Consider the following 14,418-nt stretch of genomic DNA (forward strand, 5'->3'; position numbering starts at 1 on the left):
TGGAGGCAAATTCTTACGAATTCAGTTCCTCAAGAATCTTTAATTTTCAGGACTGAAAAATCCTGAAGAGAGTTCAAGAGCTAGCTTTTAGAAGGAAGAAATGCTGACTTTTTACTTAGCCAGCTGTAGCAGGCTGTAGTATTCACATGATGTCTGTTTACATTAGCACTGGTGAAACTTCGCAACGTTCATTTTTCGGCAGTGCACTTAACATGTGGCAGAGATGGCCTAGAGCTCTGAATTTGGCTTTGCAATTCAAATGTCCCCAGTGCTGGGAAGTATTTAGTTACACAGGCATGAGCCTGAGTTTAGTTAGCCAGGATGTTAAATCTTGACTCAGACTTTCCCAGGGGCATGGTGGGTGTTGCTGTGTAGGCCTCTTGAAACAATACAGCACTGAGATTTATTTAGCCTGGAGAGAGAAGTATATAGGTAGGGACTTGAGAGCTGGGTAAAGTTTGCATGCTGCAGTGAGCAGTGCTAAGCAAGAGAGAATGTGTGAGATGATGTATATGAATGAGTTCTGCACTGGCCTTCCAGATACTGTATTTGCTTTTTGTTCTTGCTGTATTAAAACCTGCTTAACCCAAGTCTAATGACTGAGTTCATTCTTCAAATTTATTTTTTTTTTTCCTTCCTTTTTCCTTTCATTTGGTGCTGCTTCCTCTCTCCCTCTCTTCCTTCTTGACTCTGCCTGGGCAGGCCCTTGCTCCTCCCCGTCCTCCTCTTCCCAAAGAGCAGAGCTTTGCATGGCGTCCTCGCACTGACACTAAAGTGACCAACCTGTTGCCAGTGCCCATCATGGACTGCGTGTACCTGAATGCACCCAAGCCTTATACGCAGCGTGCATCACCAAGTGCCAGCGCGCGGTGTTATTTCTCATCACCTACCCCCTATGGGGCCATCCCCAGTGGGAAGCAAGGCTTGCCAGCAGGGCATCCTCCGTCTTCAGGCCCCAAAGATGAGGTGCATGCTGGGCAGCCACTCTTGGAAAGTCGCTCCTGGTTGGATGCATCATCCATACAACGCAACCCTGACAGGGCAGATCCCAGTAGTAAGGCTGGAATGAATTCCAGTCATGAGACGAAGACGGATAAAAAGGTCACGAAACTATATGTAGCTTGTTTATCTAACAGCACTTGCTCAGCTGCATCTGAAAATTCCACTGGCACCACACATGACCCAGCAGCCAGCACCAGTTTGGGCGCTGAGCTCACTCAGGCACCAGCCACCAACATTGTTTCCTCTGTAACAGATACTGGAAAGTCTCTTCCTGCTCCTCCTCCTCCTCCTGTTCCTCCCAGGCCGTACTTTTACATTGTCCTCAGTAAAGACGCAGTTAGTTATGGTGCGGGCCAACCCTCCTGGACACAGTCGTCACCTCCGCAAGCTGTGAGGGACAGAGTGCTAGAGCCCCAGAGCACAGCTGCCACAGAGGACAGGATGAGAAAAGAGCCTTACCTTACTCAGCAGCGACAGCCAACATACAAGGCAATGGGACGCAGCATGGTACATGTTTTCTCCATAACCTTGTTTTCTTTCAGCCGTGTGAACGGTTCTTTAATTCATTACAATGTTCCCTTAATGCTTTATTCCCCTCCTACCTAATTTCTGAGCACTCATTGTGCCACCTCAGTCTTGTGGTCTTCTACTCGATAATACTTAACACCCCGTGTGTGCCCCCCCAACATTGATCTGTGTGTTTGTGCGTGTGTGGTGCTTGTAGGGGGTTGGGTTGGTGAGGATCTTTCTATTTTAGGGAGGTGTAAAAGAAGCAAACTCCGTAATGTGATGGTTAGTGCTTCTCAAGTGATGGTGAATGCAGAGCTGTTCTGTGGTTTGATTTAGCCTCACTGCACAGAACTGGCGAAGACGGGTGGTGAGGGGAAGGAAGATTCTTGTGAAAAACAGTACGTGTTCATAAGAGGCCAGGGCTGCAAGACTGAAGAAGTATGTCTCCCTAAGGAACGAAAATCTGTTGGGGCTTCATATCATTTTGGGTGCATCCTTGCATGACACTATATGGCTGCGTTAAACTAAAGTACCAATCTCCCCCATTGCATAACAACACCTTGTTTCCTACAGGATGCCACTGCCACCACCACAGCTCAGCCTGGGGTTATAGTAGTCCCCCTCCTCCAGGTTAATCCAGACAGACAGCAAGAAGGCAGCTCCAGCACTCCACCACCGCCTCTGGTTCCTTTTGGGCAAGGCGCCATATTCCCTGAGACTGTCTCTCCTGGCTCACCCTTGACTTTTCCTACTCTAGACGATTTCATTCCCCCACATCTCCAGAGGGGTTCCCACCATAACCAAGCATCCTCCGCATCTGGCACATTACCCTCTGTTTACCCGAAACTGCCATTCTTCTCATCACCACCTTCACTTGTCCCTCCAGTCACGGGGTCTTTGCACAGGGGCTTGAAGCCTGAAATCACTGGAGTCATCTCACATACAGTAAGCTTGCCAAGTACCCTCCTCGCCCTTTTCCTAAATTTGTATTCCCAGATTAAAATGACTTTCTCCTTGCAATACTAAACTTGAGAGAGGAGTCATGACTCACTCCCTGCCAGCAGCATGACAGCTGAAACCTTATTTACGTCCTGTGCTAGTGCATGCGTGTTGCCTGCCTTGCGCAGCTTTGAACTTTCTATTGACTTCTCGCAACAACATTTGACTGTCTCCCTTTGTGCCCATTCTGCTAGGTGATGCGCAACCTAAGAGTCTTCACAGGATTTGCTCAGAATAATGAATTCTGTATAAACAGGCTAGCTGCAACTAACTGATCTCTTCAGGCTCTTTTAATAGCGTCCTTAATTGTGTTTGAATAAGATATAAAGCATCAACAGCAGACCAGTTAAAGGTTAGGGCTGGCTTTCTCTTCCACTCGGAGCCACAAGACTGTATGGTCTGTACACAAATCCCTGCTGGAATCAGTGTAAGGTTTCTGCCAGTATCCAATGACCTACAAGCAGTAATATCAGTTACTGAGCGAAGAGACTTCCGAGTATTTAGGTGCTATGGGATAGATTAGGGGCAGAGTGTCTCTTCAGTTTGGAATTGCTTGTCTTTGAAAATATTGAAGAATTCAGTCCACAGCAGTTTTAACATGGAATTTATGGTGTTCTTCTTGGATTAGGTTTTGTTTCTCTTTAAGCTCATAACCTGTTTTAAAAAGTCTTCAGGGACAAGGAGGAAAGTAGCTCTCAGATAAAGTTGCAGAGGAGGCAAAAAGTTCCTGACCCTCCTTGTACTGGAAATCTTACAACCACCAATTTCTTTAATGTGGTTGCTTGTAAGCACAAGCAAAAAGTTCAGCAGAAACTCCCTCCTCTCATGATGATGCTTTCTCTGCTGTCTGACTCTATAGGGATCTGGCAAACAGGCATGGGGGGTGGGGGGAACAACCAAAGATGACATTTTCAAAGGTTCTCAGCATTGGCCTTTCTGCTTCTGTTGAAATCGGTGGTTTTTTTACTGCAGAGAGCAATGAACATTTGGGTGGTTTGGTTGTTTTTTTTAATGGAGCCTATCTGCAGGCACCAGAAAAATTCAGCAGGCATCCAAATCACAGAGGAGTAGTGGAAATTTTGTTGTACTTGATTTTCATGAGATGAGAGTTTTGAAACATTTTTGGGCATGCTCACTTCAGGCATGTAATCACAGGGCTGTTTTCCACAATGATTTAAATGGTCTTTGTTCATCCACTTTGGTGAGTTAGCTGAGGATGCTGAACCTATCCTGATCTGACATCCTTCCTCTTTCAGGCATTGTTTATATTTTAGTTATCAAAGTGAAGCTCAAACCCAGCTCTCTCATATTTCTTCCTGACTCCCACTCCTTTTCCCAAATTGCATTGTTTGGAATATTGTCACAGCCAGCAAAATGGGGCTGGCTCTTAGGGAAATCTATTTCTGAAGACCATTGATTCTTTTCTGTCCTCATGAAATGTCTATGGCCTGATCAGGTGCAGCTTGGAGCAAGATCACCTCCATCCAGCAGAACAGGATTGTTATTCCCTATTTTCCCTCTAGGTTGGAGAGACTATAGATGCTTGTTCTGATGATGGACAATTCTCACTATGGTTTATCTCTGAGCTCTGATGCCAGGCCCCTGTTTAGCCCCCTGCCTGATCCTGTAAGTCCTTTCCCCTGATGCTGGTGTGTAGGAAGGGCACTGAGTTGCACTTGGCCAGAAAAGCCAGGAGAAGGGATTCTTCTGGAGCAATATTCTGTGGATGTTCAGCGTTTTTTTAATAGCAATGAAAATCCCCCTGAATGCTCAGCTCCATTTTACAAATCAGTGGCCTGCAGCATTTCAGTCTGACAGTGGAGTAGCAGGAGTGCAGAAATCTGGTATGCTGTTCCATACTCTCTTTATTTGGATGCTCGTTCCCCATTAACGGTAATTGCGTGTCCAAATTCCTTAAGAAGCTTTGAAAAATCTCAGCCTAAACTGGCGCACACAGTCTTAGTCTGTGTCCCTTCTTTATCTTGTCCCTTCTTTATCTTTTCCTCTTACTACCAACAAAAGCCCTGTATCCTTGGACTGAGATTTTTCAAAGGTGAACTAGTTTTTAAAGTCTCCCAGCTGACACAGCCTGTATTTCTACAGAACAATCAGGGCTGTGGTGATACCAGAGATGGGTTTGAAATAAGCAAACAATGGAGCTGGATGCTTTAGGAGGGCAAGATCAGCTTGCTATCAGTGCTCCAGTGGCAAAGCCATGTCGAGTACCTTCCTTGCTAGAGTCCTAATTTTTATCCTCTGTCAGTTTTGTTGGGTCTTTTTTTATTTCATTCTTTTAACCATGTAGGTGTCACACTGTCTCCTGAGTGATGGTGCTAACCTTATTCCCCAGACCTTCCTTACCAAACCAGCTGCAGTAATAATGTTTCACTCCAGAATTGCATGAGTTTTGCATGTCTGACTTCCTGCTATGAAAGGAATACTTTTAAAACAAATGTTTGTGTGTGTACGTATCAGGGGAAAGATGTCCACATCTTCCCCCTCGCAACCAGATTTGGTCATTTCTGGCACCCTGTGTTTGCTCCAGAGAGCCTGCTGGATGAATTTAGTGCCTCCTTTTGGGGTTGGAGTTGTGAAACCCAACACCAAATAATTATAGTACTGCCTTAGCAAACTAATTGCATTAACAACGAGCAGGATATGTACAGGGAGCAGGGTAACACTCATGCTTATGCCTTTTTTACTAAAATTTGCTGTGATTATGCTTCTCATTCAGCTTAATTTTTTTTTTTTTTCAGATTTTCCCAGTGTAGGAGCCTTCTGCATGCTGCTAATGATGTGTTGCTCTCCTTTTCAGGACACAGGTCCTGTGCTAAATGAAGTGCCCCAGCCTGGCACTGGCACTGACTATTCAACCGCCTTCACTTCAATCAAGTCTTCCTCTGCCTATCCCTCTACCACAATCGTCAATCCCACTATTGTCCTCTTGCAGCACAATCGAGGTAAGGAGACTTGCATATAGATATTTGTGGCTCAAACTGAGCAATGTGTTATGCTACAAGGAACTGGAGAATGTGTGTGCTGTGGTCAATTAAGTCCAGGCTACTAAGAGCTAACAAAGCTACCTCCAGAAAGTTGTAGTGACTGGAGCGTACAACAGGCGAGTAAGAGGTTAGAGGCGTGGGACAATGTATACTTTTTAAAATTAAAACCTGTGGATCAGAAGCCACTCTGAAGTTGGGGGAGAGGCTTATAACTGGGCTATGTACATATGAATAAGTTATTGCAGGATATCAGCTTATCCCCCATCAGGTGTCCTGTCATGGTAGAAAACGGTGTATGCTCGCATCTCTCTGTTAGTAGAAGCAAGGTAGCTTGAGGTAGGTTCTCCGTCACTGGAAGAGGGGATACGCTACTTCTCAGCTACTGCAGTGTAAAAGCAGCCATGTTTTCAGTTGCTGTGGGAGAGATTTGACCTCTAAATTCTAAGCAGAATTTACCCAACAGTAAATAATCCGTTTGCCCATAAGTTTGAACTTGGCAATTTGTTTCTTTATGCATAACTGGATCAACTCAGACTCATACTGAAGTAGTCTTTGAACTCTGGGTTTACATATGAACAAAACAGCCTTCTTTGAGCACTCCCATGTTTACTAATCTAAGCCTTTCTCCACCTCACAGCAGCTCCTTCTGAATGGGTAGTTGCATCTCTTTACTTCTGGCGTTAGAGGGAAACTTTGCTTCTGCTTTTTAGTTCTCCCGATGGCTGTCATTACCACAGCCTCACAGTTCATTGTGCATCACTAAAGACTGGCTTATAAAGGGCACACCAATGCAGTCTAATTTGCCTTGGTTTCCAATGGATTTAGGACAATCCAGGACAGGCAGATTCCAATCTACAGTGCTATGACTTAGCTTTTGCAAAGAAAAAATAAAATAAAATCAGAAAATAGGGGCAAGGCCTGCACTCCTCATATTGTAGTCATTCTAATTACAGGCATGCATTGATGTGCACCTTTGCGGCCTCTCATGTATTTTTCTTTCAGTACCTTTTTAAAACAGACTTCAGTCTTTGATCCTGAAGGCAGTGTCCTCACGGTAGCCCAGCTGATTATAGGGGCAACAAGTGGGTTATCTCTTCCTTTTTGCCAGCATCTGAAGCAGCTTTGCTTATGTACTTCTGAATGAGGGTGTCTGGATTCCTCAACTGCTTCAAGAGGAGAAAATAATATTTGAGGCAGCCTTTTTTATCTCAAAGTTTTTTGTTGACTTTCTTGAGGTGGGACATTCTTCTAGCGGTTTTTCACATCAAATCTGGAGCATTTTGGTGTGTACCACACAATGGTATTTTCTCTCTGTAGATTTTAAGGGCACAAGAGACAAATTTGTGTAATATGATGACCTGCACACACTGTCTCTGAGACAACTGACATCAAATTATTCTGTCTACTAACTACCTTCCCAGTTAACAATTTGTCCTGTCTGAATATGTCTTGCCTCTGACCATTAGCGTTCATGATACTGTATCCTGATAGATTGAAGAGCCTTCTCTCATCACATTTTTGTTGACTGTGACATAAATCATGGCCTGATAAGCAACTTGATCAAGTTTGTGAAGTATCTCATTCTCATGCATATTTTTCAGTCTTTATTAGTCAAACTTGTAATTTGCAAGAACTAGTTTGACGAGGTGTCTTAGTCATAAATCTGTATTGACTGACATTGCATGTGTTGTACTGTGTATTTATTAGTAAAATCCCATATAAGTCATTACAGTATTTTTTTCTGGCATTATTGCTGACTTGACAGATGTCCCAGCCATCACACTAAAGCTTTTTGAAGGTTGTCACAACATTTGCTTTCTTCCTTGTCCTGTGGAGTTTTCTTTGTATTCTAAGACATCCTGGGGATGAATGTTAACAGTCCAATGAGCTGCTCTCTCCACAACTTCTCTCTTTAGAGCAGAAAACTGCTCTAAAACTCTACAGTACAGTTTATATGAACGTGCTAATTTTCAAACATCTGATCTCAGTTGTTGTCATTCAGCATAGTCCTTAGTTACTGTTGAAATGGAAAGTATTTCTTCATCAGGCAGTAAGATGTCAGACTTTTTTCTTCTCCCCCCCCCCACCCCCCCCCCAATGCAGAATGGAAATAGTAATCAGATGTGTCATCTTTTCTGCCCTCTTATTAACAGTTCCACTGTGACTGTTTGGTAAAAGAACAAGATTATTGCTAGGTTTCTGTTTATTTTTCATGTACTCCAAAATCTATTTTTGAATCTGAGACATTCTGTTAATTCTTTTACTTGCATTGTAATTTTCTTTCACTTACCAGCATATGTTATCTACTCATAAGTATAAACTTTCTTAGGTTTTCATCTTTTTATGTATTGAGCGTTTCTTACAGTTCCTTATGCTTCCATTCCTATCTATGCTTTATCCCAGTATAACATTAAGATTTCTTTTTGTTAACTTACTGTTTTTAAATGGTTTTCAGCTCTTAGTTATCTATTACAATTCTGTCCTGACTGACGTGATTCCTATTTGGTTTCATCTTTATGGACCTTATTGATTCAAAACTGGTTTGGTCTCATGGCATATAACAAATTTTTACGATCCATCTTCACCTGAATGGTTAATTATGTTTTGTGCTGAAATCAATTCCTTCATATCAAGATGAGGCTTAATATAAATTCCTCTTGTGTGCTATGAAATACCCTCTCAATTAGAAATTTCAAGATTGTTTTAATGCTGGCAGTCTGAGATCTCCAGTAGTCTAGTTGGTCTTCCAGATGGTATTCTTTCTCCTCAGTGGATTATTGATTGCTTTTTAAGGAGCTGGTTATCTTATTCTCTGGAGTGACTGTTGTAGCAGACATCACCTACTGTCTTATTTTATGCTTTATTTGCCAGTTCATTAATCTGTAAGCATGTAAGACAGTTTGATTTGGAGCTATGAGAGACTTAGAAACAGGTAATGGCATTTGAAGCACAGAAAGTACACTATATCCTTTTTTTGTCTGCTTGATCTTACTCAGTAAGTTGTGATGAGAGATCTCAGAATTTTTTCTACTGGATTTTAGTAATACCAACTGACTCAGATTATGCTTATAAACAAGTAATTTCAGATCCTCTTGTTCATTCCTTGCATGAAGGTAAGAATTTCTTCCCTTCATACCTGTTATCTTTACTAATTTTCTTTTTGACACCTTTATTTTGCACTAAACGTACTCAAATACTTGTTTCCTCTTCCCCTTTTGTTACTGGCTTCAAGTCTTAGTCTCCTCCAGTGCTCCCTCCTCTGGAAACTCTGAAGATATCTATAATCATTCCTTCACCGTTGCCAGCAGTTATATTCCTCTGCTTGACACTTTCTTGGAGAAGCCTACAAGTTTTTGGCCTTTGCTTACAGTCCCAAAACACAAGATCAAGGGTGAAAGCCTCGGTTAGCTGGTGTGTGCCTGGGGCTGCAAGCTGACTCTGGTCAGGCAGGAGAGTGAAATAGCAGACGCCTCCTGCTCCTTTCGCTTCTATCCATCAGCAGCTCTCTCTGCTACTCAGAGACATAAGTGAAAAGGAAAACACCTCTTCATGTAAAAGGTACTTTTTTTTTTTTTTTTCCTCATTAAAAGTCTATTCATCCATGATACTCTCTCCTCTGTGGAAGAATGGATAGGGAAGAGCTCTCACGCATTGACTCTTTAAACCACATGTTTTTGTCAGGAGACCTTAGTGGTTGAAGGCAGTTCTCTGTGAGGGTGGTGGCTGAAGCTGAGGCTGTCCTCACATGCATCTTCTGTCCTCTAATAATACAGCAGCCTACTCCTGATGGCCTGCTTAGAAGAGTGGACGCTGCAGCAGGTGGTTCCCATCTACTTTTCAGGTTCACATTGCTAAACCTTCCTTTTACCCATTGCGCGCAGGGGTTCATTTCCTATGTTGGCATAACGCACATGAGCAGCTTGCCATCGGTGGTTAGAGCAGAGGTGCTGGGGTTAAAGAACAAAGTTCATAGGTATTGGTGAGATGAAATGTCAGTCTCCTTTGCTGAGATGATCCACTTAGTACAAATACTAGTGCAGGTGGGTTCTGCTAGCAAAAAGCATACACCTGGAGGATTGTTACGTACTGCAGACTTGCTTGTCAAGTGTCCCACGCCACCCCAAAACACAGTTATTTCCTGGACAGGCATTGCATGGCATGGTTTATTATGAATATGTAACAAGTGTGATTAATATATTACAGCTTTGAAATCTTTGCGTTAACAATATAAGCTTTCAAGAGTATTTTGTCTGTCAGTAAAATAGTTTATTCTTTTCAAATGGCTTTCATGCTTTAACTGAAAGGATTACTTGCTAAAGAGTAGAAGGAGCAGAGAAACAGAGAGCTAAGAATCCTTGGTTTATTCCCAGCCATGACTTGGGCAAGTCATTTGGACATCCCTTTAGAAAGCAACTGTAAGCATCAACTTTAGGGTAGCCAAACACACTGGAAGATACCACAAATGTCCCAGTGTGGAACTCAGTAATGAAAGGCCCTAAACCAAGGGGACTATTCTGAGAATCGAAGCCTTAACCCAGCTGTGTCTGTGCACAAATCACTGAATCTGTGGCTCGGTAGTATGTGATGAGACTCAGCAAGCACCAACAATGGTGCGATCCTTTCCTATATTCCTTCAAAATGCTACGGCATTATTGTTTCAAAATGTACTTCAGGCTAATGGTATCAGAGTTAGTTGTCAAGTTGTTTAACTGTGAGTCTTTACTGTTTTCCAAGTTGTCTCCTGTCCAACTTTTTACATTCTCTGATGTTAAGAAAAAAATTTAAAATTCTTTTAAAAATGCTCTTTGCAACAAATGTATCGGTCACTGCATCATGAGATTTATATTATTCCACAAGGCTGCTGTGTGAAGAAGGGACTGTGGGCTGTCACTTTGGCAGGGTATTTGAAAACAGATTCTCTCCAGCAGCTGCTGACATTCTGTCTACAGCGTATTTCTTGCCTGTCAGAAGTGCAGCACCAGAGCACTTGCTGTTTATGTCTCACCCATTTGTTCTGTATTTCTTTTTGTTTTGTTCCTTCCTTTACCACAGAACAGCAAAAAAGGCTTAGTAGTCTGGCAGGTATGATGTGAAAGATCTGCTACCCCTCAACTGCTGTATCTGCTGGAGCAAAGCTACTGTTTTGTTAGTTTGTGGAGTAGCTTTAGCAAACACACTTCCCAGGAACTGCAAAGAAATTAGTATAAATATTTGTCCTGTGTTAGTCCAGGTCACTGAATGTTTGATTTCAGTCTTTTCTCCAAATGCTGCCTATGTGGCCACATGTTAGTATACCAAAACCATAAATTATTTGTCTGTTCCTCCTAAGTCATAAGATTTACATACAGTTTGATTGTTCTAGTTGACTTTAGGGGCTGTCTTTTCAGCCTTTAGGTTTGTTCCCTTGGGGCATATTCTCAAGTTTCTCTACACAGCCATTAGAATTAGTCTTGCTTGTGGTGAGGGCAGAGGAAAAGAAATAAAAATTAGTATTTACATGACTCCAATAGATGATAAAATTATAGCGTGCAAGTATGCATGTGTGCTGCCACACTTCTCGCCTGGGGCAGCTCTCTGCTCTTGCAACAAGTGCGAGTGTCTCCTTGAAAGAAGAGCAGGTTGTTTTCCTGGTCATCTTTCCTGCACTGCACCCCAAATACAACTAGCTCAGTCTGCAGTGGACATTACAGGAACAATGCATTACGCACTGCTTACCCATATTGTTATTCTTTGGTTATGGCTGTGGCGGGGTAAATGGAGAGGTGGGAGAGAAGAGAGTCACAGTGAGTGCCTAAGCACTTAAAATATCACAAATAGAAGCACAGGGGAGCCAGTAGTGTATGCTCTTGCTCTGCTGCATGGGCCCTGGACTAATGGAGCATGTCCCAGGAGGACAGGATCTGTCCATGAAGCAGCTGCTGACTTGCTCCAACTTCATCCACCAGGTTCCTTCGGCTGCGACACCAGCACCAGCCTGTTTCTCCTCTCTGCTGCCACCCTGCTGAGGTGACAGGCTGCATAACAGCTTACACCAGTTTCTCTCAGCTCCTTCCCTTAGCGTAGGTGTTGTCTCATCGGACACCACTCAGCTGTGAGTTTAACACTTGCTTGCAAGTCCAGACAGAGGTTTCCTGTTGGTTTTCCCTTTCGTAAGGTATTTCCCTTCATTCTCAGGAAGTCCTTTGTTTTCTGAACTGGAGGTAGCCACAGAGCAGTTTGTTACAGCCCAAATGATCCTAGGTCTGGAAGAGTGAAGCATGTTGTTGCACAGCTGGGTCTGCACCTGCTCTAGGTATACCAAAACAACCACACAAAGCTGCCGGCTGCCACATCTCCTCCTGCTTTTTGTCCTATTGGTGACAGTAGTAAAACTCTTTTGCTGGGCAACTCTATGTATTGCTGCTGCTGCTCTTGCAAAAGAATGCCTTGGGTGCCATGGAGTGTTCTGACTGGTGCAATCTGGTTATTTGGGCGATTAGGCACCAGATTTGGTTCTCTGATTTTTTACATACCTCAAAACCTGGTACATACCTTCATAAACTCTTTTGAAATCATTGGAGCTGCATGAAAAATAAAGTCAGTGTGAAGTTTAGATGTTATTCTCCAAGTTGTAGGGTATTGTGGGAAATCCGTGGTGAAAGATGCCGACTTTAGTTCCTCCCTCTGCAGCAGGTGTCTGTGTTTGCAGTATCAGCTGAGCAGCCAAACTGGACCAGCAGCTAAGCTGGTCCTCTTGGTTGAGTCCTATGGACCTAGGAAGGACTTACTTGGTGGGGTGCACAGGGAGGGCTTGCCCTAATGCAACTGTGCTGTCAGACAGGCCTTTCCTGTCTCCAGGGTAGTCAGTCCAGCACCTGCAACCAGTTCTAAGTGCACTCCAAAGAATATTTTTGAAAACTCCATCAAAATACGTTTAACTGGCTGGTAGATTTTCTCTCTGGCTATGCCATGTTAGATAGCTCCCAAACCTTCATGTTATAATATTAAAGATGTGAATTTATGGTTGGGAGATGGCTGGCACAGGCCAGATGGTTGGTTTTATTGTTGCTAAATCATCAAAATAAGGATTTTGCTTAGATCATGGCTGTGGTGCTGGGAAATCAGATTGTCGCGCATTTACCCTGTTGTTTACATACATATTAGGTATTTTGATTATCATCATAGTTTCAGATGGGATCTACCTGGCAAACAGCCAACCACTCTTCCAGTGCAGGGAGCTATGGAGTCAAAGAGAAATAGTGTACATTTACCAATCCTGTTAAAGAAGGGCTTTGTGATCTTCTCTGCCATTGAATTCTTTAGCCTGCAGAAAATAATGACTTTTCTAGACCAGAAGCTCAGGACTTTTAACATCAGCAGACAATGATAAGTAATGGAGAAAAGCTGTGACCTTTCCTACAGTTTGCATCCTCTCCACATCCTCATCCACATCCAAAAATCCACTTCGTTTTGGTCTTCAAGGTCATGGAAGAATAGTCTAGGTTCAGTTGCTCTCTCCATGCTCTGTTCCTAGAGTTTTAGGAACGAGTTTAGTCATGGAAATGGACCAAATACTTCCTACAAAATGGAGAGCCCTGTACACCAGGGACACAAAAGGACCAAAAGGCAGTGCACACAGATTCACAGGGAGGGGTTATAGGATGAAAATGCTAAACAAATATTTAATAGATGCTTTGCCTCATTTTGAACATTTATAAACATTATTTAATTTTTTTCTTAAAGAGGAGGAAGACTTAAAGTTTGATGGTAATTTCAAACCAACCACTCAAACATAAATCCTTCATGTACTGAGTTTCGCAGGGCAGAATTGTGTTTGCTTAAGGTACCAACAGACCAATGCTTTGTTATGCATAAGCCTTTCCTCTGCTAACTGCCCCTTTCAGATTTCTGCACATTTAATGGCTTTGGGCAGTATGGTGATGTGCATGTGAATAAACATCTCCCTCTCTCTCTCTCTCTCTCTCGTGCATGCAGTGATGTAAAAAGGATAGGACTTGGCAAAGTCTTGATGAGGCAGACTATAAAATCACAGATGTTTCGTCTCCAGAAAATCCACACCGAAGAAGTCCATCCATGTAGGATGCTACATTAGATTGAAATCACCAGCAGAAAAAGATGTCTAGAAGACTGTATTCACTGATACTTTTTGATGAAGAATGAGATTGCAGAGTTGTTGGTTAGTTAAAAAGACACAAAAACCCAACCTCCAAACAGTCCTTGAAACCAAAATTTTCTGGTGTCTTACATGACAGCTGAGGCTGTTATGAGATGCATGAAGGTAGCTACCCGAGAGATACTATCCTGCTTTTGCTGGCATCAAACATTTTCTTGGTAGATCTCCTTCGGTCCGGATGCTAACCACAGCTAGCAGTGACACAGTCTGTCTCATCAACTACTTGCTAGGATTTTTGCCTTAAAAGAGTGGAGTATGGTGATGTGGTGAAATGCTGAGATGAGATAAGAATCCCCCATTGTCATTTCCAGATTCAGTGCCAGACAGACTAGTTTCCGATAAAGTTGATTCAGCACTCGTACGGGACAAGCCAGTTCAGGAGACGGTGCCAAGTGAGAAGCGGGCAATGGAGGAGAAGAGAAGAATTGTCAAGAGCCCTCAGCACATGGCTGATACCTCCGTCGATGATATTGGCATTCCACTGAGGGTAAGACAACACTGAGCATGTGCTCGATGCACAAAACCTGGGCCAGATTCCGTTTACCTTAGGACTCAGAGAATTCACTAAAGATCCAGAGACTGCAGAGATTTAAGGGAACATAGAATTCTAGTTCCGATGTATTTTATTGTGAACGTTTCCATTTGCTATCAATGACCTATCCTATAACCTATCAGCTGCCTTGGAGAAAAAAAATTACGAATTAATATCTCTTTTTATCCTATTTGAGAATA

The 14,418-nt window shown here is 42.8% G+C and overlaps 1 protein-coding gene across 1 annotated transcript in view; it reads left to right on the forward strand.

The window, feature by feature from the left end:
• SORBS1 (sorbin and SH3 domain containing 1) overlaps positions 1-14,418 on the forward strand; it is a gene marked incomplete at both ends in the record, with an annotated part of 77,746 nt that overhangs the window by 18,380 nt on the left and 44,948 nt on the right. The window contains 4 exons of the mRNA XM_082002378.1: positions 2,086-2,457; positions 5,327-5,471; positions 10,566-10,595; positions 13,998-14,173. Of these exons, the coding sequence (XP_081858504.1) occupies positions 2,086-2,457; positions 5,327-5,471; positions 10,566-10,595; positions 13,998-14,173 (723 nt within the window). The remainder of the gene's footprint in view (positions 1-2,085; positions 2,458-5,326; positions 5,472-10,565; positions 10,596-13,997; positions 14,174-14,418) is intronic.

Source organism: Phaethon aethereus (genome assembly GCF_964289735.1).
Source record: "Phaethon aethereus genome assembly, chromosome: 7".
Taxonomy (NCBI): Eukaryota; Metazoa; Chordata; class Aves; order Phaethontiformes; family Phaethontidae; genus Phaethon; species Phaethon aethereus.